The sequence below is a fragment of the Mesoplodon bidens genome (assembly GCF_964165515.1).
Source record: "Mesoplodon bidens genome assembly, chromosome: 2".
Taxonomy (NCBI): Eukaryota; Metazoa; Chordata; class Mammalia; order Artiodactyla; family Ziphiidae; genus Mesoplodon; species Mesoplodon bidens.
Genome location: NC_138177.1, coordinates 166,827,779 through 166,850,804, shown reverse-complemented (window position 1 = coordinate 166,850,804; position 23,026 = coordinate 166,827,779). Strand labels below are relative to the sequence as shown.

General features: G+C 57.5%; 1 protein-coding gene across 3 annotated transcripts; it reads left to right on the top strand.

Annotated features, from left to right (window-relative positions):
- The first annotated feature begins 4,971 nt into the window (after window positions 1-4,971).
- Window positions 4,972-19,611, top strand: SELENON (selenoprotein N). Of its 3 annotated transcripts, XM_081225281.1 has the most exons (12): window positions 4,972-5,201; window positions 5,850-5,967; window positions 9,325-9,458; window positions 12,211-12,423; window positions 12,640-12,764; window positions 13,328-13,465; window positions 15,027-15,108; window positions 15,527-15,715; window positions 16,094-16,199; window positions 17,290-17,402; window positions 17,496-17,597; window positions 19,064-19,611. In XM_081225281.1, exons 1-12 carry the CDS (start codon window positions 5,019-5,021, stop codon window positions 19,232-19,234), a joined length of 1,674 nt encoding a protein of 557 aa, XP_081081407.1. In that variant the 5' UTR covers window positions 4,972-5,018; the 3' UTR covers window positions 19,235-19,611. The 3 variants fall into 3 exon arrangements, with proteins under 3 accessions (XP_081081407.1, XP_081081408.1, XP_081081409.1); XM_081225282.1 differs by lacking the exon at window positions 12,211-12,423; XM_081225283.1 differs by lacking the exon at window positions 4,972-5,201 and having other exon boundaries at window positions 5,631-5,967.
- Window positions 19,612-23,026: the final 3,415 nt, after the last annotated feature.

Here is a 23,026-nt window from a genome sequence, read left to right as displayed (position 1 = left end):
CCTCCCACCTCTCTCCAGGAGCCCAGGCCCTGACATCTAAGGGCTGGGAGCTGAATGAGCCTCCTATCTCCCTCTTTCCACTCTTGCTCCCCTCAGTCTATCCTTTACCCAGAAACCAGAAAGGTCTTTTTAAAAATGCTTTACCGGGGACTTCCCTGGTGGCGCAGTGGCTAAGAATCCGCCTGCCAATGCAGCGAACACAGGTTCTGAGGCCTGGTCCGGGAAGATCTCACATGCCGCAGAGCAACTAAGCCTGTGTGCCACAACTACTGAGCCTGCACACCACAACAACTGAAGCCCATGTGCCTAGAGCCCATGCTCCACAACAAGAGAAGCCACCGCAGTGAGAAGCACGGGCACCGCAACGAAGAGTAGCCCCCGCTCGCCGCAACTAGAGAAAGCCCGCGCGCAGCAGCGAAGACCCAATGCAGCCAAAAATAAATTAATTAAATAAATAAAATTTTTTAAAATGCTCTATATTGGTTTATAATTTATATGCCATAAACTTCACCCATTTAGAGCAGACAATTCATGTGTTTTAGTATATTCACAGAGTTGTACAACCATCACCATGATCTAATTTTAGAACACTTCATACCCCCGAAGAAGCCTTGTAACCCTCAGCTGACACTCCCCGTCCTCTCCTCCCCCTCCCCACTCCAGCCCCAGGCAACCACTAATGTACTTTCTGTCTCTGTAGATCTACCCATTCTGGACGTTTCACATAAATGGAATCGTACAGTATGTGGTCCCTGGCCACATACTTCTGGCTTCTTTCACTCAGTTCTTTCGTTCAGTGTAATGTTTTTGAGGTTTGTTCACACTGTAACACACATCAGCACTTCAGTTCTTTTCATTGAATAATACCCATTATATGGCTATACCACATTGTGTTTATCCACTCATGAATCGAAATCTGGGTTGTTCCTCTTTTTTGGCTACTAGAAAGGTCTTTTTAAAAACAAGTCACATGTCACTCCCCTGCTTAAAACCTTATGATGGTCTCCCATCAAATCTAAGTGAAACTTGTTGCCACGGCCTGCAAGCTCCTTGATGACATGGCCCCAGCCTCTGTCACCAAGCTTTTCTCCTGTCACTCTCCCAATAACTCACTCTGCCTTCTTCATGTTTCTTGAACACACCAAGCTTGTTTCTACCCCTGGGCTTTTGCCCAGAAGAGGAAGGGGGCATCCCAGGCAGGAGGAGGGAACTTGTTTCCTCTTCCCTCTGCCTGGGATGCCCTTTCCTCCGTTCTCCACCGAGCTGGCCCCTTCTTTTCACTCAGGTTGCAGTGTGTTACCTCCTAGCTGAAGTCACCTACCCCAACCTGTGTCACTCTGTAGCACCTTGTTTTACCCCTTCGTGCTCACCAGTATCTGAAATTATCTTCTCTGTATGTTCATCACCTCTCTCCTCCTACTAGAATATTTAGCTCCAAGGGAGGAAGTACCCTGTCTGTCTTCTTCGCTACTGTGCTCCTGGGATGTGCTTTGCATAGCTGCCAGCACAGAGTAGATACTGAGTTTGTTGAGAGGCCCATGGGGTCCAGACAGGTAAAGCCACTCCTGCAATGGCACCAGAAGCCTCAGTTTTCCCAAGTGACACTTTGCTCCCATTCGGAATGCCGGTCCTACTACTGACTGCCAAGATGTTAGTGTTGGGTCTGAGGCGAATCACCCCTCTGACTCTCCAAGGACTCAGACGACAGGGGAGAAACACGGAGCCACAAGGCTCTCACTACCCCCAACCTCACTCCCACCCCCACCGGTTTATTATCTCAGTAGAGCTAGTGTAGAAAATCCTAATTTCGTCTTACTGCCTGGAGAGTGGCAGAGCCTCCTGCCGGAGAGAGACCCGTTCCTGGCGAGCTAACCCCTGGAGACAGGAAGCAGAAAAAAAGAGGATGCTTCCAGAAGGCAGGCAGGTGTGGTTGTGTGTGTGAGAGACAAAGAACCACGGCCAGGGTTTGAGGCAGTGATCCTGCCACCAAGGCTACAGCAAGGCCCGGCCCTCCCTCCTCTTCCAGTGGGCGGGTGGAGTTTGGGGAGTATTTACACCGACCCCCCACTCATGGAAGCGGAACTCCTGTGCCTCGAGGCTGAAGCAGGGACACCGTGGGCAGGGAGCCGCCCTCAGCAGTCTGAAGGTGCCTGGTGGTGCAACGTCCCTCCCTTCTGGTGACTGCATTGTCTCCAGGATGAAGTCCAAGATTGCCACACGCTGGGTGGAGCCCAGCCTGTCTTTCCTGCATCCTCTCCCTTCACACCACCCTCAGTCCCTCTGCCCAGAACCACTGGACTACGTCCTCACAATCCCATGGACGTGCCCCCAGGCCTTTGCCTCTGTTCTTCCAGTCCCTGGAATGCTCTTCCCAGGGCTCCAGCTGGTGACCTCCTGAACTCAGGCCCGCCTGGACTTCTGCTCCGTGAAGCCTCTCCTGACCCCTCCCGACAGGCAGGGGGACCCTCCCCTGCGTACATCCCTCTTGCCGAGCACTCACCTCCAGGGAGTCAGCGTATCCCTGGAGGATACTTGTCTAGAAGACCAGACTCCACTTTCTCCTCCGATGGATCCCCAGTGCCAGAACAGAGCACAGAAGACCCTCAATAACTATGTGTTGAATGGGTGAATGAGTGATGCCCCTGCTAACCGGCGAGCTCCTCAAGGACATGGCCAACGTGCCACTTACCTTGGTGCAGTTTCCAATTGCTGCTACTACCAAATACCACCCTTGCCCTCTCGGGGGCCAGAGACAAGGTGCCAAAGAGCTCCTGTAGGGCGCTGGCCACAACTGCCCCGCTGGCCCAATCTTTCAAGGCTCTGCCCTGCTGTGCCCTGGCCCTTGGTTTGGAGGCAAGCCCTCCTGGGAACAGAAGAACACCCAGCCCTGCTCCAGTGCCAAGGCCCAAAGCTGACGTCTCCCCAGAGCTGAGTCCCAAGATTGACCCTTTTCCCAGAGGCTCACTGACCTGATTCAAATCCTGCAAGCCCACCCCTCCCCTCCTGAAACCCCTTGAGCTTTGAGACACACGCCCCTCCCAATCTCAGCTGCATCTCTCCAGCCCTGGGCCACTGAGACCAGTGGGGTGTCTGTGTCTTTAACAAAAAGCAAGTGTAACAAGTAAAAGTAGCCTGGCAAAGAAAACTTCCCTCATTTATTTTCCAGGGGCCTTGGCTCATCAATCTTCCCGCCTAACCTGCTCTGTGCTCTGTTAGCTTTGCTTCCTGATAGAATGGAATTTGGTTTTCTAATAGCATCTGTCATATGCAAGGTGTCCCCAAACATTAGCGGTAATGAGTTGGAAGTGGCACAGTTGGACGCCTTCGGAAGCCAACACTAGATGTCAGGCCCTCAATGGGTCCCTTCGAGGATATGGGGCCAGAGCTGGGCCCAGGGCCCACAACTCTTGGTCCCTGGGAGGCAAATCACCCAAAAGACATGGGAGTGCCCATGATGTGCTGGGTCACCCATGGGCACTGGGAAGGCAGGGCTCTGCCCACATGGCACTGTCATGGCTGTTTGCCCATGAAGGATAGAAGTGGTGGTAGAGATCAGCCCCTCCCCACACTCAGTCGTTTGGACCATCCCCTGGGAGGCAGCATGGCAAGAGATTTGGACTCAGATAAACCTGAGTGCCAGGGCTAAGCCTCCTCAATTTTATTTTATTATGATGATGATGATGGTGATGATGATGATGATGTCCTTGCCTCACAGCTTGCAGGATCTTAGTTCCCCGATCAGGGATCGAACCTGGGCCCCAGCAGTGAAAACGCGGAGTCCTAACCACTGGACCGCCAGAGAATTCCCAGGCTCCTCAATTTTAAAATGAGACAAACAAACCTCACGTCACTGTGTGGCTTCAGGACAAAATGAGATGGCATGAATCTCCCAGCACCAAGTCCAGCACATAATGGGTGCTCAGTACCTTTTAAATCCCCCCTGACATCCCAGACCTGGGAGGTGCACGTGCAGCACCGCGGCTCCCCTAGGCTCGGGGTTCTTGTCTAGAGGCTTTGGCAGCTGCTGCCCTCTTGTGGGAAATGCAGGCAAAGCCATCCCCGGCCTCCTGGGTCCTTGATATAACGGAAGAGAGGCCCAGTGGAACCAAGGTTTCTGGGGACTTGAAAGAACTTCCTCAGACTCCACTCGCCTCTATTCCCAAGGCCCTCCTCCAAGTGTTGTTCTCCGGAAAAACCACTCCTGTGGCCAGGGCAGGTCCAGCAGGGGAGAGCGGGTAACTCACAGCCGGTCTTGCCTTGCGCCTGGGAATTACCACCCCTGCCAACCTGGGTATTTCATCTTCACCACAACCCACAGAAGGGCCTCTTTGAATCCGCCTTATAGGCGAGGAAACTTTGGCCCCGCGGGTGAGGTTTCAGGGCTGCACCACCTGTGTTGGCCTTCATCAGGTAGTTCCCATCCCTGATGAACCGGCAGCGGTGGCCTTCCAGCCGGACCATGAAGGGAATAGGGAGGGTTGAACTTCGGAGCTTTTCTGTTTCTAGATGACTGAAGACCTTTTAGCAAGCAGGTGGGATAAGGGTGCAGAGTGGGGTGCCCGGCGGCCGCTGGAGGACTGCAGTGCCCTTCTCTGGCCTCCCTCACCTCTGCCAAGAAAGGTGGACACAGGCCTGGCGGCCCCTGAGCCCCCTCCCAGGGAAAGCTTCGGCTGTGCGGGTCCTCCCCACCCCCGCCCAGCCCCTCCTTCTCCCAGCCCTCCGCCTGGAAGGGCTCCCGGCTCCGCCAGGCAAGATGAGACGCGGAGGCCCGGTTTCGTTTTGGGAGACCAAGTACAAGAAGGAGGCACCGACTGGCAGGAAGGGGCCTGTGGAGCAGGGGCCCCGGCGCCCCCTTACGGACTCGCGCGCCCACTGAACCCGCTATGAGCCGGACCCTGCGCCCCAGCCCGCCCCGCCCCGGCGCCCAGGCCCGCCCTCGGCCCCGCCCGCGCCCGCGCCCGCGCCGCCGCGGGTCAGCGTCCCCGGCCGCCCGTCCGGAGCCGCCGGGAGCCGCCGCCATGGGCCGGGCCCGGCCGGGCGAGCGCGAGCCGTCCAGCCCCGGCCCCGCCGCGCCGCCCGCGGCCCCGCCGCGCCGCGCCCGCGCCCTGGCGCTGCTCGGAGCGCTCCTCGCCGCCGCCGCCGCGGCCGCCGCCGCCCGGGCCTTCGCTCGCCACTCCGAGGCCCAGGCGGCCGCGCGGCAGGTCCGAGCTGGCGGGGAGGGCGCGGCGGCCAGGAGACTCGGGTGGGCCGGGGAAGCGGTGGGGCTCGCAGAGGGACCGGGCTCCGAGGGGCGGGGGGCGGGGGGCGGGTGGGGGCCGGAGGGCCGGGAGGGCGGCAGGGAAGGGATAGGAAAACGGGGCTCCAGGAGTCGGGCAGACTTGGAAGGACTGATGGGGGAGGTGAGAGGACTGGCCCAGTGTGAGGCAGGAGCTGGGACAGGCTGCAGGGGGACAGTGCAGATGGGTGACTAGGACAGTGCAGACAAAGCGTAGAGCAAAGGTGGGACCCGAGCATCTGGACGGGCTGGCAGTGCTGGGACGGTGAGGAGGGGAGACCGGAGAGGACAATGGGTGGACCAAGAGGGTGACACGAGATGGGCGGGATGGGCCCAGATAGAAAGGGCGCACTTAGAGAGTGGACAGTGGATGAAGGCTCAGAGTGAAGCAGGGACCAGGAGGGATGGGAAGGGGGCCTGGGGCTCTGGGGCGTGCAGAGGTGGCGTTTGGACAGATGGGCTGGGAGATGGGCTGAGAGAACCCAGGAAGGTGTGGCGGGAGCAGCTCCCTCCGCCCATTTGGGATGCCAGTTGGGTGTACAACTGCTCAGCCCAGCCACCTCCTCCCAAGCAGGACTCGGCGCTGAAAGCCCTGGGGACAGAAGGCCTCTTCCTCTTTTCCTCTCTGGACACTGACGGGGACATGTACCTCAGCCCCGAGGAGTTCAAGCCCATTGCTGAGAAGCTGACAGGTACCGGGAGAGGCTGGGGACTAGGCAGGAGGGAGCCGGGGCACCGCCCTCGACTTCTTGGTCTGTGTCTTCTGTGTCTGCTCTGAACAGAAGGGCTGCCTGGAGTAGGGGGAGGACGGTGCTTCCTGGCAGCCCTGGGGTCCTCCCAGCTCTGACACTTTCCGGCTGGTGGTTTGGACAAGCTGCTTCAACATGGGCACCCACACATACTCGCACACCCAAGCCTGTTCTCACGTGTGACTAAAACTAGTTAACGTTCCCTGACCACCTTCTCAGGACCAGACATCGCTCTAAGCGCCTCCTGTGAGTCATCTCTTTAATCTTCACAGTGCCTGTGAGATGGACATTGTCCTGATCCTCATGTGTATGGTTTAGGAGACGGAGGCGCAGGAAGGCTCTCCAGCTTGTGCAGGCTGGACGGGTGCAGAGCCAGGGTTAGGGGCCTTCTGTCTTCAGGTCCTGCACTGGCTCATTTGAAACTTAGAGAAAAATGTCTGCAAAGTGCCCACCATGCAGTAGATAGTCAATAGACAGGAGCTATTACCATTACTGCTAAATATTAACCTCTGCTCGGGAGCTGTCAGATTCCTATCCCACCTTGTTACCCATTTCTGCCTGGTTGTAATCAGTGATTTTTATTGTAAAGATGAGGGGCTGCAGCATTCTAATGAATTATAAGATGCCTCTCTCACTGCTCCATCACCACCCTAGCCTCTGTGTCCATATCTTGGGACGTTTCTTGAACTTATGATCTTGGGCATCTACTTGTTACCCAAATTGCCTGGTGTAAGTAGGTCAATAGATGGGAAAGGCTAGAAAGAGACACCGGCTGCTCTCAGGCAGGTAAGCGCTAAAGGACCGTGATGGGCTTTCTGTGTCTCAGGATGGGTCAGGTAGGTCAGCCACGTGCTGACCCGCTGGCCTTTGGTCACTGCCAGAGGAGGAGGGTCAGATGAAAAATGCTAATTTGCTGGAGCGGATGTGTCAGTGCCTCCCAGGGGCAGTCAGTACTGTCATGAAAGCAGATGGGCAGATACACAGCTCAGCCCTGTGTGGATTTGCTTTGACTTCTTATTTTGCACACACTTCTCCGAGCAGCCACACAGCCACCTCCTTGTCCTTTTTTATGGCCAAAGAGCAAGAGTTCCCTCATAATGACATGTTGGCCAAGCTTGCTGGGCTTGGGGGTGCTTTTAATTTTTTCACACAAATCTTTTTCTCCATCAGGGGAAAAGAGTCTCTCCCTCAATTACCTCCTAGGCCACTGTGAGTACAAAAAACAAAAACAAAACCAGAAAAACACCAAATCTAAGCAGGAAATAGAGGCAAACAGTCCTCTCTAGTTGGTACAGTTATGTGTGTTCAATTTTCTGCTTTATACCTTAAAAGTTTTACAAGTTGTCAATAGTGAGCAAAATTTACTTGTAAGTCAGGTAATAAAACTTTTTATTAAAAAACCAAAGAGCCATAAAATGCTGGGCATTATTACTCATAATTATCTATGATAACAGTTAAGTAATTGGATAAGCAAGCCAACCAGTAACGCTGCACATTCCCATTGTTCCCTTGCTCTGAGGTTTCCAGATTGCTGTTCTGAAATTTTGTTGCCTTGACTTACAAATGCAGAAGTACCCGTGATTCTTTAGAAAAGGGATTTGCATCAGGAGCCGCTGGGGAGCATTAATCGGGAGCACGTTTTCCAGATTCTAGCCCCTGAAGACTCTGACTCAGTAGGTCTGAGGCGGGTTCTGGGCATCGGTAGTTTAAAAAGGCATCCTGGTGATTCTGACGATTCCTGATTAAGAATGCACTCATTTTTTTTTTTTTTTTTTTTTTGCGTTACACGGGCCTCTCATTGTTGTGGCCTCTCCCGTTGCGGAGCACAGGCTCCGGACGCGAAGGCTCAGCGGCCATGGCTCACGGGCCCAGCCGCTCCGTGGCATGTGGGATCCTCCCGGAGCGGGGCACAAACCCGTGTCCCCTGCATCGGCAGGCAGACTCTCAACCACTGCGCCACCAGGGAAGCCCCAAGAATGCACCCATTTTAATGCACCCATTCAGTCTGTCAGTCCAGTCTGTCAACAAATGCCAGGCGTGGTCTCTACCAGCAAGAGAGCAGTCGTAACAGGACCCAACCGTGCTTCATTCCATTATCTGTGTCATGGGACCCCACCCTGCTGTTAGTCGCCCCTTCTGCAGTAGGCGTCATGCCTCCCTTAAGCCTTCATCGTGACTCCCTCCACCCTCGAAAGACTACAGACTTGGCAGGTCTCTGAGCAGGAAGAGATCTGACAAATCAAGTTCAGCCACTGCCAGTCCAGCCCCTCGTACTGATGGGGAAATGGGCCACCCAGGAAACAGGGAGAAGCAGGTATCCTCACTTCTGGAACAGTGCTCTTTCTGTGACACCAAAGATGACCTGATTCCACGTCCCCTGACCTCTCTGAGCAGCCTTTGCTCTCCATGAGCCCCTCATGATGGGACAGGCACGGTAGCATGGGCTCCATCTCTAATGTGGGAAAACCGGAGAGGAGGAGTGATTTGCCCCAAATTGTCCAGGAAATGGAGCCAACCTCACCCGGAGCTGGGCTGAGGGAAGGGAGACAGTGAGAATGGCCTTTCTGCAGCCAGCCTGGCCTGGTGGAGAGAGCACACGTTAGAGTCAGAATGAGGTTTGAGCCCTAGCCCTGTGGCTCCCCCACCATGAAACCACCGGTAATAGCAATACAGCTGACATTTATTACGGGTTTACTGTGTACCAGGCCTGGATTATCTCATTTAATCGTCATAACGAGCCACTGGGCCAACCACACACAAGCTGGTGAGGAGTGGGGCTAGGATTTGAACCCGGGTCGTCTGGTTACTAAGCCTTTGAGGAAATTTTTGAGATCTTAATGCCCCCGGAAGAGGGTTGTGGTCGATCCTAGGTTTAGAGTAAAACAGGCCTGGATTTGAATCCTGATTCACACACTACCTTGCTGTGTGTCCTTGGGGAAGTGAGTTCACCTCTCTGAGCCCCCAGTTTCTCATTTGTAAAATGGAATTGATAATACTGCCTTCACAGGGTTACTGTGAAACTAAAATGTGATATACATTGGAGAAAATGTGTATGTGTGATAATACCATGTGGTATACATATGTACACATTATATATCATACATATACAATTTGTGGTTGTTTGATAAACGATGTGATCTATATTGTTACTTTGTTGATTGTTACCTGTTCCAGCCCCACCCCCACCCCCATCCCTGCCAGGCCTGGCTCCCTTAATCACTGGCCAGTGTGGACATCCTGAGAGAAGTGAGGCCCTGCCACCTAAGGCAGGACCCCTCTCCAGCGACCTGTGTCTCACAGGGTCAACTCCTTCGGCCAGCTATGAGGAGGAGGATCTGCCCCCTGACCCCAGCGAGGAGACACTCACCATAGAAGCCCGATTCCAGCCTCTGCTGCCAGAGTCCATGACCAAGAGCAAAGATGGGTTCCTAGGGGTAAGTTGGGGCAGGAGTGGCAGGGGGTCCCCCACAGGTGGGACCAGAGACAGAGGGACCATCTGTGTGCACTCACCTCCTGAGAATGGGTCTGTGCTCTGCTCATCTTGCCTTCTTTCTGTCTTTCCTCCCATCTTTTATCAGCACCCTCTGTGCACCCAGTGCGCCAGGCCCTGGGGGTCCAGAAGTGGGTGCGATGCTGTCCCTGCTGTCCAGGCACACAGTCTGGTAGGGGAGGTAGGAGGGATAAGCACGAGCCTCTGACCCAGAGTGGGGATCTGGATGGCTTCCTGGACAGAATGACATTTGACAGTGACTGCAAGGGACGAGGCCTCAGCCCATTGTCAGCAGGGGTAGGAAAAGGATCCGGCTGGAGGAAACAGCAAGTGCACTGGAGACTGTGCTGATGCAGCTGCCTCCCTTGTAATCATTACTTTCTGCAAATCAGTCTTTCCCCCCAGGCTGTGAGTTTCCTCAGGGCAAGGCCGGTGACTCACACATTTGTGCCTCCCCAGGTCCCTAGCACAGTGCCTGGAGCCTGACAGGTGCTCCACTGAGCTCCGATGAACCCACCCGGACCTGAGGTTCAGCCCCTGGCAACGGCTGTAGGGTGGGGATGACCCTGACAAGCGCCATCCTAACCAGCCCTGTGGTTAGGACCCAAGGCCCTGTGGACAAGGTCTCAATCCCTCCCAGGACCTAGGCATCCCCAGGCCCTGCCCGCCTTTCCCGCTCTCTCCCCTGCGCTCTCCTCTCAGCTTTCCACTACTCCAGATGTCCAGGCTTTCTTCCAGCTGAGAGCCTTCTCATATGCTGGTCCCTCAGCCAGGAACAACCTTTTCTCTTTGCCTCACTCACAGCTACTCAGCTTTTACAGCTCAGCTGCACTGTCATTTCAGCAGGAGATGCCAGGCAGGCCACTGAGGGCAGAGAGAAGGGGTGGCTGGACCCAGGGCATGGGGGACACGTGTGGGGGCATCCTGGTCAGTGGGACTGGAAGAGAAGTTGCCAGATGGCAAAGGGCCTCAGCTGCCTAACTTTGGCCTTCGTTCTGCGGCAGCAAAATACCATAGCAGATTTTGAAAGAGGAGAATTCTCTCATCAGATCTAGGCTCTCCAAACTGGCAGCTGGGGAGAAAAGGGAGGCAAGAAGACCAGTTCCCAGGAGGGAGGGAGAGACAGGTGGGGGGAGGCCATGGTGATGGAGAGGAAAGGCAGCCCGGGGGATGCTGGGAAAGGAAGAAAGGCAGGGTGTGGCTACTAATGGAAAGGGAGGGAGGGGGAGTTGAGGTGACTCAGGCTTCTGGCTGGTGGCCAGGTGCATGGGGGCCCATTGCCCGATGGGGGTTGGAGGAGGGGAGCAGGTCTGGTAGGGAGGGTATGAGGTCAGTTTGGACTGTTGAAGTTGAGTTCCCTGAGAGATGTCCAGTGGGGGGAGTCCAGTAAGATCTGGGTGGAGAAAGGTCTGGCATTGATGGGCTGAAGTGATGTCTGAGCAGATGAGTCCCTCCTACAGGGCAGAGACACAGGGTGGGGCAGGTGCAGGGGGCCCACCTGCACTTACAGGGGAGATGGGTCTGGAGCAGCACCCCAGCCCTGCGTCCCTAGCTCAGCCCCCTTTTGCGGGTCGCTCCGCTAAGAGCTCGCCAGCCTGTGAGCAGGACCCAGCAGGCGGGCAGGCTCTGCCTGGCCCTGCAAGCCAGCCCCGCTTTGAGAACTTGCCTGTGAAACGCCTCTCCTCCCACCTCAGCTTCCCACTGAGCCCGGGTCCCATCACCAGGGAGGTCAAAGGTGGGGCAGCTCCCTGGTGGCTGAGCACCCTGAGGGGGGCCAGGCACTCACTGTCCTGGTGGCCACTGATGGTGGCCCAGAAGGGCAGGGAGGAGCTACTGAAGGTGCAGCTTTGACCTGGGGACCTGCATGTTCCGAGGTCCCGCCTCTGCTCCAGGCAGATGTGCAGAGAGGCCTGCAGAGCGTCTGACCCTCATTCTCTCCCGCCCTTCAGCTCATCAGACAGCAGTGGGGTGGATTACTGATGAGGAAATGGCTCAGGGAGGGCCTTTTGCCAGGGGTGCCCAGCCAGCGTGGCCCAGGGTGCTCTCTGGGGGTGCCCTTCCTTCCCCTTCTCTGTGGCCTCATCCTGCTCTTGGCCCTAGAGGTTTCACCCAAAGGTGGCTCCCGCCTCCCTCCACAGACTTAACTCCAAACCTAAATTCTGACTCGTCAGCGGGACATTAGCTGCAGGGAGGAGACTTGGCAGGGGGTGGGGGGGGGTATTAGAGAGCAGAAAGCAAGGCCGGCAGACGGGGAGAGGAAGCCCAGGGCAGGGCGGGGCACCCGGGGTTGGTCTGCTGGCTTATGTACAAGAGGCAGGCAGGACTGTGTGAGGCCCGGGACCTGGGCTTGGAGAGGGAGGGAAGAGGCCGTGAGAAGCCCCCTCACAGAGCCCCCCGTTCCAGTCCTGGGGGGCCCCTTCAGCTGCCTCTGCTCCCCTGCCCTCGAGCGAGCTGTTCCTGCCTGGGCTGGACCTGAGGGGCCACAGGGGCACCACTTCTCTGGGCAAGGGGCCGGGGAAGATGAGATGAGCCTCAGCTCTGGCAGGAGAGTGCCAGGCTCGTGGCCGTGAGCAGGCAGGAGCCTCCCGGGTCCCTCTGCTTCCTGGGCTTGTGGGTTGGCTCAGGGCTCGAGGAGACCTCCGCACATGCCTGGGACGTTCTCAGTGCCCCAGAGCTTCGACTTTCCTCTGCCCCAGGTCTCCCGCCTGGCCCTGTCCGGCCTCCGCAACTGGACGACCGCAGCCTCGCCAAGCGCGGTGTTTGCCGCCCGCCACTTCCGGCCCTTTCTTCCCCCTCGGGGCCACGCGGAGCTCGGCGAGCCCTGGTGGATCATCCCCAGTGAGCTGAGCGTCTTCACCGGCTATCTGTCCAACAACCGCTTCTACCCACCACCCCCCAAGGGCAAGGAGGTGAGGGTAGCCCGTGGCAAGCCCCGGGGCCCTGCCCCCCAGCCCCAGCACGGCCCCTCCCCATCGGCAACCGGACCCCCAGGGCCACGCCTACCCCACCTGCTCTCTGGCCTGCCTCTGGCCCCACCCCCACCTGGGCCCCAGGTCCAGAGCTGACCCTCACCCAGAGGAGCTGGGCCCAGCAAGCCAGCCCAGGTCCCACTGCCCTCCCCCCAGGTCATCATCCACCGGCTCCTGAGCATGTTCCACCCTCGGCCCTTCGTGAAGACACGCTTTGCCCCTCAGGGGGCCATCGCCTGCCTGACCGCCACCAGCGACTTCTACTACACTGTGATGTTCCGGTGAGGGGTCCTGGCAGCCCCATCCCTGCCTCCCACCTGGGCCTGGGACTCCAGGGAAGCACAGATGGGCTGAGCACCAGCAGGCAGGGCCTGACTCAAAGCCCCCAGCCCCACCGCTTACCACCCTGTGGCCCCGGGGAAGCAGCTTTGGCTCTCTGAGCCTCCCTTTCCTCATTGTGCATCAGGGCGGTGGTGACTTCCTGCAGGAGGAAGAGAAAAGGTGTTGAATGTGCTTAGCATGGGGCTGTTGGCTGTGATTGTCATCCACACAGAAGGGGGTGCGTAAGAGCTGTGACACCAGGTCACACACACCCTGGAGGGCTCAGAGGAGACTCGGGCAAGGCTTCCGGGGAAGGCAGCACATGAACTGGGCCCTGGAGGACGGGCAGCGCTTGGAGGGCGTCCTTTCTGCCTGCCCCACACACTTCTTCCTCCCCTGCCCAGCCCTCTGCCCCGCACAGAGTCTGGCCAAGGGTTCCAGGCTTTGGGGCAGAAGTGAGAGGGCAGGTGGGCAGGCTCTGCTCAGCAGGGAACCTGCTCCCAGCCGGGCCCTTTCCCTCCAGCATCCACGCCGAGTTCCAGCTCAGCGAGCCGCCCGACTTCCCCTTCTGGTTCTCACCCGGCCAGTTCACGGGCCACATCATCCTCTCCAAAGACGCCACCCACGTCCGTGACTTCCGGCTGTTCGTGCCCAACCACAGGTGAGAGCCTTGGCCCCGGCACCCTGCTCCCGTTTGCCCCCCACCAGCTCCAGGAGCTCAGATGCAGGGGCCCAGAGGCCCCCTCAGTCTCTCCCCAGAGCTACTTCTCTTGGGAGGGGCCTAGAGCTGACCCAGGAGGAGTTAGCTTGAGGTGGGCTGAGGGGGGTCATTCCATCATCTGATAGGTGCGTCCCAGGCGCTTTGTGGGCCTGGCCTGCCAGCTCAGTGCTGGGACCCAACGCAGCGGCCAACAGCCCCTCCCTAAAGATGGAACTGCTCCCCCCGCCCCATACTGCTGACAGACCTCCAACAGACCCGTAGCCACAGCCTGCTCACGCCACCCTAGGCGAAGGCCAGCAGGTGGGGAGGGACCCGGCTGGTCAGGGTCCAGGAAGGCCTCCCAAAGGAAGGGACGTCTGTGCAGCGACCTGGGGGCTGAGGAGAGTTTAGCCAGGCAGAGGGAAGGGCACATACAAAAGAAGCAGGCCCTCCATGCCTGCAGTTGCTACCACAAACCCTGGGGGGCCAGGGGGCGGCTCAATGCCAGTCACCTGCCTGCTTGCCCGCCTGACCTGCTCAGGGGCAGCCTCTTGTCAGGGAAGCAGGGGACGCAGAGAGTCTTTCTAGATTCCTCCCTGATAGCACGCAGCCGCTTAGTGACTCTGTGCAGAGACAAGACCTGGGCTGAGAGATGAGGGACCCAGAGCGAAGTCTCAGCCGTGGCACCCGTGGGCTCCGTGGCTGTGGGCAAGGCCCTGGACCCCTCCAGGCCTCAGTTTCCTCATCTGCTAGATGGGAGGCTGGCTCCTGGGCAGGAGTGAGGGGGTCATTGGGACAGCCTGGGAAGAGAAAGTTGCCCCCAGGACCAGGAGCGGTTTCATCTCAGTCCCCCGAGGGAGGGAGCATCCCGGGCCACGGGGAAAATGAGGAGGAAGGACGCGTTCTCCTCCTCCTTCCTCGCTCATCAGGCAAGCCCCTGTGCTGCAGGGGCTCAGCCCAGGGTTGGAGGTGGGGTCCTGGACTGAATGAAACAGAAGGAGGGGGCAACTGCTCCTGAGCCTGTGTCTCAGGCCTAGACCACGGGACCACTGACCAGCTCTGAGGGCACCCAGCTCACCCTGACTGCTTCACCTGCCCAAGGTGGTTGGTTGCCTGTCCTGGGGCGCCCTCGTGTGGCGGATCTGCAGGTTGCACATGCTCAGGCCCGACTTCCCGCTGGGGGAGGCGCTGATGAGCGCTGCCTCAAAGAGTCATGGATCATGGACAGTGCGTGAGCCATGGGTATGGAAGCCCTTCATGAACTGTAAAGGGCTGGGCCAGTGGAGGGTGGTATGGTGGCAGTGCCTTCCGAAGAGGCGGCCTGGGGAGAGGAAAGGGCCCAGGCTCTGCCGTCAGAACTCCAGTGGCTCTGAGACCTTGGGTTCACCCTGCCAAGTCTCAGCATCCTCACCTATAAAATAGGGTCAGCTGCATGCTTTCAGTGAGATAAAGTCCGACGTCTGGCTAATGGGCCTTGACGACGGTGGTGTTCTGCCCTGGCCGCCCTCTCACCTGTCCCCAGGTCTCTGAATGTGGACATGGAGTGGCTGTACGGGGCCAGCGAGAGCAGCAACATGGAGGTGGACATTGGCTACATACCCCAGGTGAGCTCATAGGTGGTCCCTACCCAGGTAGGAAGGCGGGACTCGGCCGCAGGGCCCTGCCACAGGGCCTCTCAGCCTGGCTGCAGGGAGGCCCAGCTGGCTAGGAGCCTTGGGGCAGTGAAGGACAGAGCTCCTGCAGGCTGAAGCCACTGTCCCCAAAGCAGGATCCTAGGAAGCCACCTGTTCTTCCTAGCCAGCGTCTGCCATGGGCCCTCAGATGGCTTCACACTGGCTGGACACTGGCTCTGTCCTGGACTCACTGCACAGCCTTGACCAGGCCCTGCCCTTCCCTGGGCCTGTCTCCCCACCCCTGCAATGAGTGGCGTATCTTTGAGGGTCTCTCGGGGCCCCTGGAGGACTCAGGCCCCTCGCTGAGACGTCCCTCAGTGACATCATCCCTCGCTGACCTCCGGCCCAGATGGAGCTGGAGGCCACGGGCCCCTCAGTGCCCTCTGTGATCCTGGACGAGGATGGCAACATGATCGACAGCCGCCTGCCCTCGGGGGAGCCCCTGCAGTTTGTGTTTGAGGAGATCACGTGGCAGCAGGAGCTGAGCTGGGAGGAGGCCGCCCGGCGCCTGGAGGTAGCCATGTACCCCTTCAAGAAGGTGAGGCCAGACGGGGGTAAGGCGGGGGGTTGGGATCCCTGGGGCTGGGTCCGGAGCTGTGGGAGCAGCAGGTGGGCACTGGGCGTGGGATGCCGTGCAGGGCTTGCTGCTGAGGCTGCCTCCCTGTGGGGCCCAGCCTGGGCCGGGGAGCCTCCCCTTTGCCCTTTAGAACTTGGAGGAGGCATCGCCTGGCTCAGCATCACCCCTTCACACAGGTACACAGACACACACAAACACTCACACTGCAAACATACATGCATATGTACACACACACGTATATACACTACAGACACACACTACATGCACATCACACACTCAGCCCCTGAGTGGGACCCTGGCAGCACACAATAGCTTCTCTCTGTCTCACCTTGGCCCCAGGTCACCTACCTGCCGTTCACCAAGGCCTTTGAGCAAGCCAAGGCCGAGAACAAGCTGGTGCACTCAGTCCTGCTGTGGGGGGCCCTGGACGACCAGTCCTGCTGAGGTGAGGGAGACCCTTCCAGTCTGAGGGGAGAAAGGGGGGCAGACTTCGTACCTTGTGGGTGCAGGAGGCCCTGAGACCAATGGGCCTCTCCTGTCGCAGTATAAGGGACTCAGGGACGACATGGGGCGGGGTGTGGGGTGAGGGCTCGCAGGGTTCTGTGCTAAGCCCAGAGGAAGCTGCTGGACACAATAGAAAGAGCCCAGCTCAGCCATTTTCAGCCTGGAGACCTTGGCCAAGTGACTCCTTCCCTGAGCCTCAGTTTTCTCAGCAGTAAGAGGGTAATGTACTTACCTCCCAGAGTTGTGAAAACAGACGTGCCTGTACTCTGTGCAGTGTTGCACACAAGTGAGAGAAGGTAGTGCCAGAGCCTGGGCTGCATTCACTTATTCAGAAAATTCAGTGAAGACCCGCTGGTGCAAAGTTCTTTGGGTGCCTGACATTGGGTACAAGATGAGCAAACAGTGGCCCTGCCCCCATCCAGCCAATCGACGAACCTCCTGGGCCCCTCCTGTGCCAAGCCATAGGCTAGGCGTTGGGCACCTTGCACTGAGCAAGTCAGAATCAGCCCCAGTCCTCAGGGAGCACGCAGTGTGTGCAGAAGGCAGACAGTGAATGAACAAGTACAAGCGTGGTGAATTTACACGAGGCATGGTCCAGAGCAGCACAAGAGTGTGTAACGGGGGGTGGCGGGGTCAGGGAAGGCTTCTTTAGAGAAAGTGACATAGAACCTGAGACTTTGAAGGATGAGGAGGATGAGTTTTCCAAGTGACAGGGGAAGTGTTTTAGGTAGAAGAATTGTCTGTGCAAAGGCCCTGGGACACAGTGTAGTGGATTTAAGAAGCTGTCACTGTCTAGAAGCCCCTGGGCCAGGTAGGCCCCCAGCCAAGTCTCAGACCAGGATGCCAGTACGTTACTGATGTTAGTTACAGCTGCCCTTTATTCCGCACCTCCTCTGTGGTAGATTCTTTGAATCTGTTATTTCACCTGGGTGCACTGACCGTTCTACAGTTTATGAGGTTAACTGCTGATAGAAAACCCAGTGAGACAGGCAGGGTGCCTCACCCACCTGGCCTTGCCTCTCCCGGAACAGGTTCAGGGCGAACTCTCCGGGAAACTGTCCTGGAAAGTTCGCCCATCCTCGCCCTCCTCAACGAGAGCTTCATCAGCACCTGGTCCCTAGTGAAGGAACTGGAGGACCTGCAGGTGAGTGGTAGGTGGGCGGGAAGAGCCCCATGACAGCCCCTGGGACAGTGCTGGGAGCCGAGGTGTCAGGAGCGTGCCCAACTGTCCCCATAGAACAACCAGGAGAACCCATCCCACCAGAAGCTGGCCAGCCTGCACCTGGAGAAGTACAGCTTCCCCGTGGAGATGATGATCTGCCTGCCCAATGGCACTGTGGTAGGTCCCCCACCACTCATCCCCGGCCCCGGGCCAGGCACCATGGGGCAGAGGAAGTGGCAAACAAGGGGCATGGCTTACAGACCTCATCAGGCCCCAGGTCTGGTTCTACCACTTCCTGGGTGGTGTCTTAGCCAGTCCGAGCCTCAGTTATCCCCTGATGTCCCCTCGGCCTGCCTCGTGCAGGTGTCGGGACACTCCCTCAGAAAGGGAACCTCAACAGCACTTTGGGGACCTGGCAGCAGTGGGTATGGTCTAGCAGCAGAGTGGACAGGAACGTGACCTGGAAGGGAAGGCTCACCTCAGACCATTGCGGCCAGTCCTGGGATGGAAGGGAGGGAGGGACAGGCCTCGTGACAGGCAGAGAGGACCTGGGGACGCCCCAGGCTGAGCCAGGCTTCAAGACCCTATCTCTCCCTAAGAGCCCCTTACATGGCACTCACATCGTCACGTTGGGTTCTCACGGGAGCTTTGGGAGAGAGATGAGCACAAATGCCGATCTCACAAACAAGGAAACTGAGGCTCAGAAAGCTTCAGAGACTTGGCAAAAGCTGCATAATTAAGAAGTACAGCTGCCGGGAACTCCCTGCGGTCCAGTGGTTAAGACTTGGCGCCTTCACTGCTGTGGGCCTGGGTTCAGTCCCTGGTGGGGGAATTAAGATTCCACAAGCCGTGCAGCGCAGCCAAAAAAGAAAGAAAGTGAAAAAAAAGAAATAGAGCTGACTTTCAAAACAGGCGCCCTCCTGTGAGCCTCAGCATCACCCGCTCTTCTGAGCAGAGCTGCCCCTTATCCTTTAAGTCCCAAGGGATGGTTAGTGTGGGACTGAGGGATGGAAGCGGGTGGGGAACAGTGCAGGAGCAAGAGCTGGGGCTGGCCTGGAATGGGGGCATCCAGTGAGGGCTTGGTGGCGAGGAGGAGGGTGCCAGCCAAGGGCCTTCTATCTGAAGTTCGGAAGAGGAAAGGCCCAGGGGAGCCGGCCAGCTCGCGCCCGTCCACAGGCGCCCATTGTGGTGGACTCGGCCCAGCCAGGGCCCGGGGTGGCGAAGCTGGGCGGACAGGACTCTGCCTGGGCTGCGGGTGGCCTGTGCTCTCCCGCTCGCTCGATTTGTTTGTTCGTTTACCCGGCACCTGCCCTTAAGGTGCGCCTACCTGGAACAGGAGGCAGATGGGGACACAGGCGTGTGGGCGTTAAGGCAGAAGTGAGTGCGGAGTTCAGGGCTTCTGGGAACAGAGGAGAGAGGTCATGGGGCGCGGAGGCAGGGGAGGGAAAGGTGATGCCGAAGGCGTTAGGTTTCACCTGGTGGACGAGGTGTGGAGCCCTGGAGTCAGAGGGCCCTGTGAGCAGAGGAGGAGGGGGAACGGGTTGCTCCTGCTGTCGGCCATCTGCCTCAGCGAGAACAGTTGAGGCCGCGGGGGCCCTGAGCCCGGCTGGGCCCCCGCTCTCCTCACCCCACCCTTCTCCCAGGTCCACCACATCAACGCCAACTACTTCTTGGACATCACCTCTGTGAAGCCTGAGGACATTGAGAACAATGTCTTCAGCTTCTCATCCACGTTTGAAGACCCGTCCACAGCCACCTACATGCAGTTCCTGAAGGAGGGCCTCCGGCGCGGCCTGCCCCTCCTCCAGGCCTAGTGCGCCTGCTGGGCAGTGAGAAGCCCCCTGGACGGGGAGCTGGACAGGCCCCTCTGCCCCGGAGCTAGAGCAGCCCTCGCACATTTCACCTTCCACCTCTCAGGCTGCCCGTGGGGTCTGCGGCCATCCGAGCTTTGCCTCAGTGAAGGGTGGACGGGGTCCTTGGCTGACCAGGTGGATGAACCTCGAGCTCCAGCTGCCACCATCAGCCTTTTACTACCTACCTGGCTCCGGAAACCTCTTGGGACCCCAGAAGAGGGCCCAGGGTCATCTCCCTGGACCTCACTCACTCAGGCACATAGTCCCGGCCCTTGCAGGGCGAGTAGTAGGGAAGAGTGGGTGCTAGGAAGACAGGGCCACCCCTCTCTCCTTACCTTCACCCCCTCCCAAAGGAAACATTAAGAAGCCCTGGCCTGAGGGTGTGGGCAGGCTGCCAGGGAAGCCCTCCTGTTTGTCTGGAGCCTTCTTCCTCGCGTAGCCCTGCCTGCCCTCCTGTGCTTGGTGTCCCCAGTGGAGTCAGTCTCAGCTGGAGACAGCCTTCTGGAAGCTCTGGGTAGGACCCTCCTTCAGAAGCGGAAATCGTACTGTACCCCTGCTGCTCCCCAGACCACTCAATCCAACCTAACGATAGGACCCTGCATCCTATTTCAGGACTTACTGGGAGCCAGCTCTCTAGGGAGGTTTACCATGAAGTAAGCTTCTGCCCTTGGCAAGGAGTCCGCTGAGGCCCAGGACCATGGCACCCCTACCGCCTACCCCAGCACAGGCCACAGCAGGACTGCTGGAGTCAGCGTCCCTGTAACACCTCCTGCCCCTCAGACCTCCGCTCCACGGAGGTGTAGCCCAGTCAGAGAACACAGCGTCCCCCAGAGCTGGCACTGTCCCAGCCATCAGGCAGCCCAGACCAGCCTGTCCACCACTGGGTGGCCACTGATTCTCCTTGGCCACTCTTAGGGCCTTGGTCCACATCCTGAGCCACTGACCACGGCCAGTCTCCTTTTTTTTTTTTTTTTTTTTTTTTTTTTTTTTTTTTGCGGTACGCGGGCCTCTCACCGCTGCAGCCTCTCCCGTTGCGGAGCACAGGCTCCGGACGCACAGGCTCAGCGGCCATGGCCCGCGGGCCCAGCCGCTCCGCGGCATGTGGGATCCTCCTGGACTGGGGCACGAACCCGTGTCCCCTGCATCGGCAGGCGGACTCTCAACCACTGCGCCACCAGGGAAGCCCCAGTCTCTTTTTTATACACGCAGGAAAAGTGTTTTTATGTGAACTTTCTCACAGTTTATATGTATTTTTGATAGCCCCAGCACTGAGGAGAAAGGAGGGGGCAGTGGTACCCCCCAGCAGCCGCCCCATGATGGCTGGATCTGAAAGCCTAGGTGGATCCAGCTTGATGTCTTTGCAGTTGCTGCTGTGGGAAGAAACACCCCTCTCTTCCTTCTCCTCTTCCAACTGTTTAAAAATAGTCCTCAGAGGGTCAGTATACCCCCTGCTCTATCCTTGTCCTCCGCTCAGGCCCATGAGGGGCCCTTGGGCTTTCCTAAAGCCCCCTCCGCTGCCCACCCCTGCCCTCGCTTATGCCCCCTCCACCACCCCACAGGGGGGCTCCCTCCTGAACCTGGAAGAGGAAGGAAGGCAAACATTTCCTCAGATGCACTCCCAGGCCTCCCACCTGCCACTGGAGCTTCCACACTGAGTCTTCCTCTCAGACTGTCGTGTTCTCAGTGTTGTATCAAGTATCGTAATAATGGCCAGTTACCAAGAGCTTTCTCTACCTAAGGCACTTGGTTAAGATCACATGCATTTCCTTACTTAATCCTCACAACAGACGTGAGGCGGATATTAATCATTCCCATTTTGCAGATGAAGGAATTGGGTCTCAGGAAAGAAGTGACTTACCCGAGGTCACTCAGTGGTAGGGTTGAGATTCAGCCTGTGTCTTGATGTTGGAGTGTTTTGCCTTGCATTACACATGCCACCCCCCACCCCGCCCCCTCTCTCCCCTGTCTGTTTTCACTGAGGTGAGAAACAAAGCCTTTCAAACCAAAATGTCTTATTCCCCTCTGTTCTCCAAAGCAAATGAGGCGTGAGCCAACAAGCTCAGCCCAGTTCTTTGTGTCCCTTCTGGAAGGCGGTGCTTCCATGCCGCTTACAGGGAGGGAGGGCACCGAGCCTGTCTCAGTGCTTCCAGGCATGGGTGGCAGTAGCCTGTCCCGTGAGCCACCCAGTGTCAGCAGAGGCTCAGCCCTCCCACCTAGCAGGCTCTTCCCCTCACTCTGGTCTGGGAAGGCCGGCGCCGTGATGAGCGACCTGTACCCCGTGAAAGGTAAAGCTTGCTTGGGCTGTCTGCATCCTCACCTGATGCCTCTGCCTGACCCCCCACCTGAGCCCTGAGGCTCGTGGTGGGGGAGGGCCCCAGCTGCCCTCTTTTGTCACCCCTCTGCCACTTCCCTCCCCTGTCCCCAATGTGTCCTATAATAAAATTGGAGATTAGGGTGGTTCTAAGTGCCTTTCCTTTGAGCTGGATGTTGTTCAGCTCTGTCCTCGGTCTCATTCCTCTGCTGGGATTGGCTTGGCAGGTGGACAAGGGAGCATGGCTGGAATGCCTTTGGGGACTATCTTATTTGTCACCAGAAGGCTTGAGTGATTTGCTTAAAATAAATTTGTGATAGACCTAGAGGAAGAACTTACTATTTTTAGAATCTGGTGCTCTGTGTTGAAAAAGATTCTGAATTTTAACCCATCATCTTAGAAGCAGGGCCTGAGACAGGCATTAGGTAAATTTCTTTGAGGGTGTGAACTTCAGGAAAAACCTGTAAAAGAAGGATTGAAGCAGAAGGGGGAAAGGAAGAACCTTGAGCAGGGATAGAGTCTCAAAGCCAAGCCTTGGCCAGATTGCAGGAGCAGGGCTCTAGAGCACAAACCACACTGCCAAGTTGAACTGGCCTCTTGTACCCTGTATCAGTCAGTCAGTGGTTTAGTGAGTAGGGTAACTTACCAGGTTAGGGCTTCCATTCTGAGAATGGGGCAGCTGCTGGGGGATGGATTCACAGGTTGGGTAAAAGGGATCTTTGGGGAGAACCAAGGAAAGGCAACTAGAGTGGATTTGCAAGATCTGCCATTGCCCAGGATGGGAAAGCAATGATTAAAGCAACAATTTGTCATCCTGGAAAGAGGGCTGGACCTGAAAGTCAAATTTCATCATTTGAAATATGGTGGGGATCAGGGTGGACACAGTCTCTGACTAGGACCAGCTACATAGTTTGCAGGATCCAGTGCAAAATGAAAATGCAGGGCTCTGTTGAAGAAAACTATTTTGCTATTTCAAGAGGTCAACAATAGGGCATTAAAGCAAGAACGAGTCAGTTTGAGCATGAGGCCTGTGTGACTGCACAGGTTCTCCCCGCCATGAAGCCCATCTGTCCCTGGCAGCTAGGACTTGCAAGCTTTGAGCCCGAAAAACTGCAGCCTGGGAGCCAGGCACAGCCACGTGCTGAAGTCAGAGGAGGGCATGTGACCCAGGCCTGGATGCTGTGGAGACAGGACCCTGGAGGTTTGAGCACGAAGAGGGAGTGGGTGAGTGAGACTGGAAGGAATGTGGGTCTCTTTCGCAATGCCTCTGGTGTCTTTCCCCATCAATCTACCCATCTGATCAACCAACTCACTGAATGTACCGTGTGTGTGTGTGTGTGTGTGTGTGTGTGTGTGTGTGTGTGTGTGTGTGTGTGTGAGAGAGAGAGAGAGAGAGAGAGAGAAATACATAAAGCCTAAAATAAAAGAAAGCTACAAAGCAC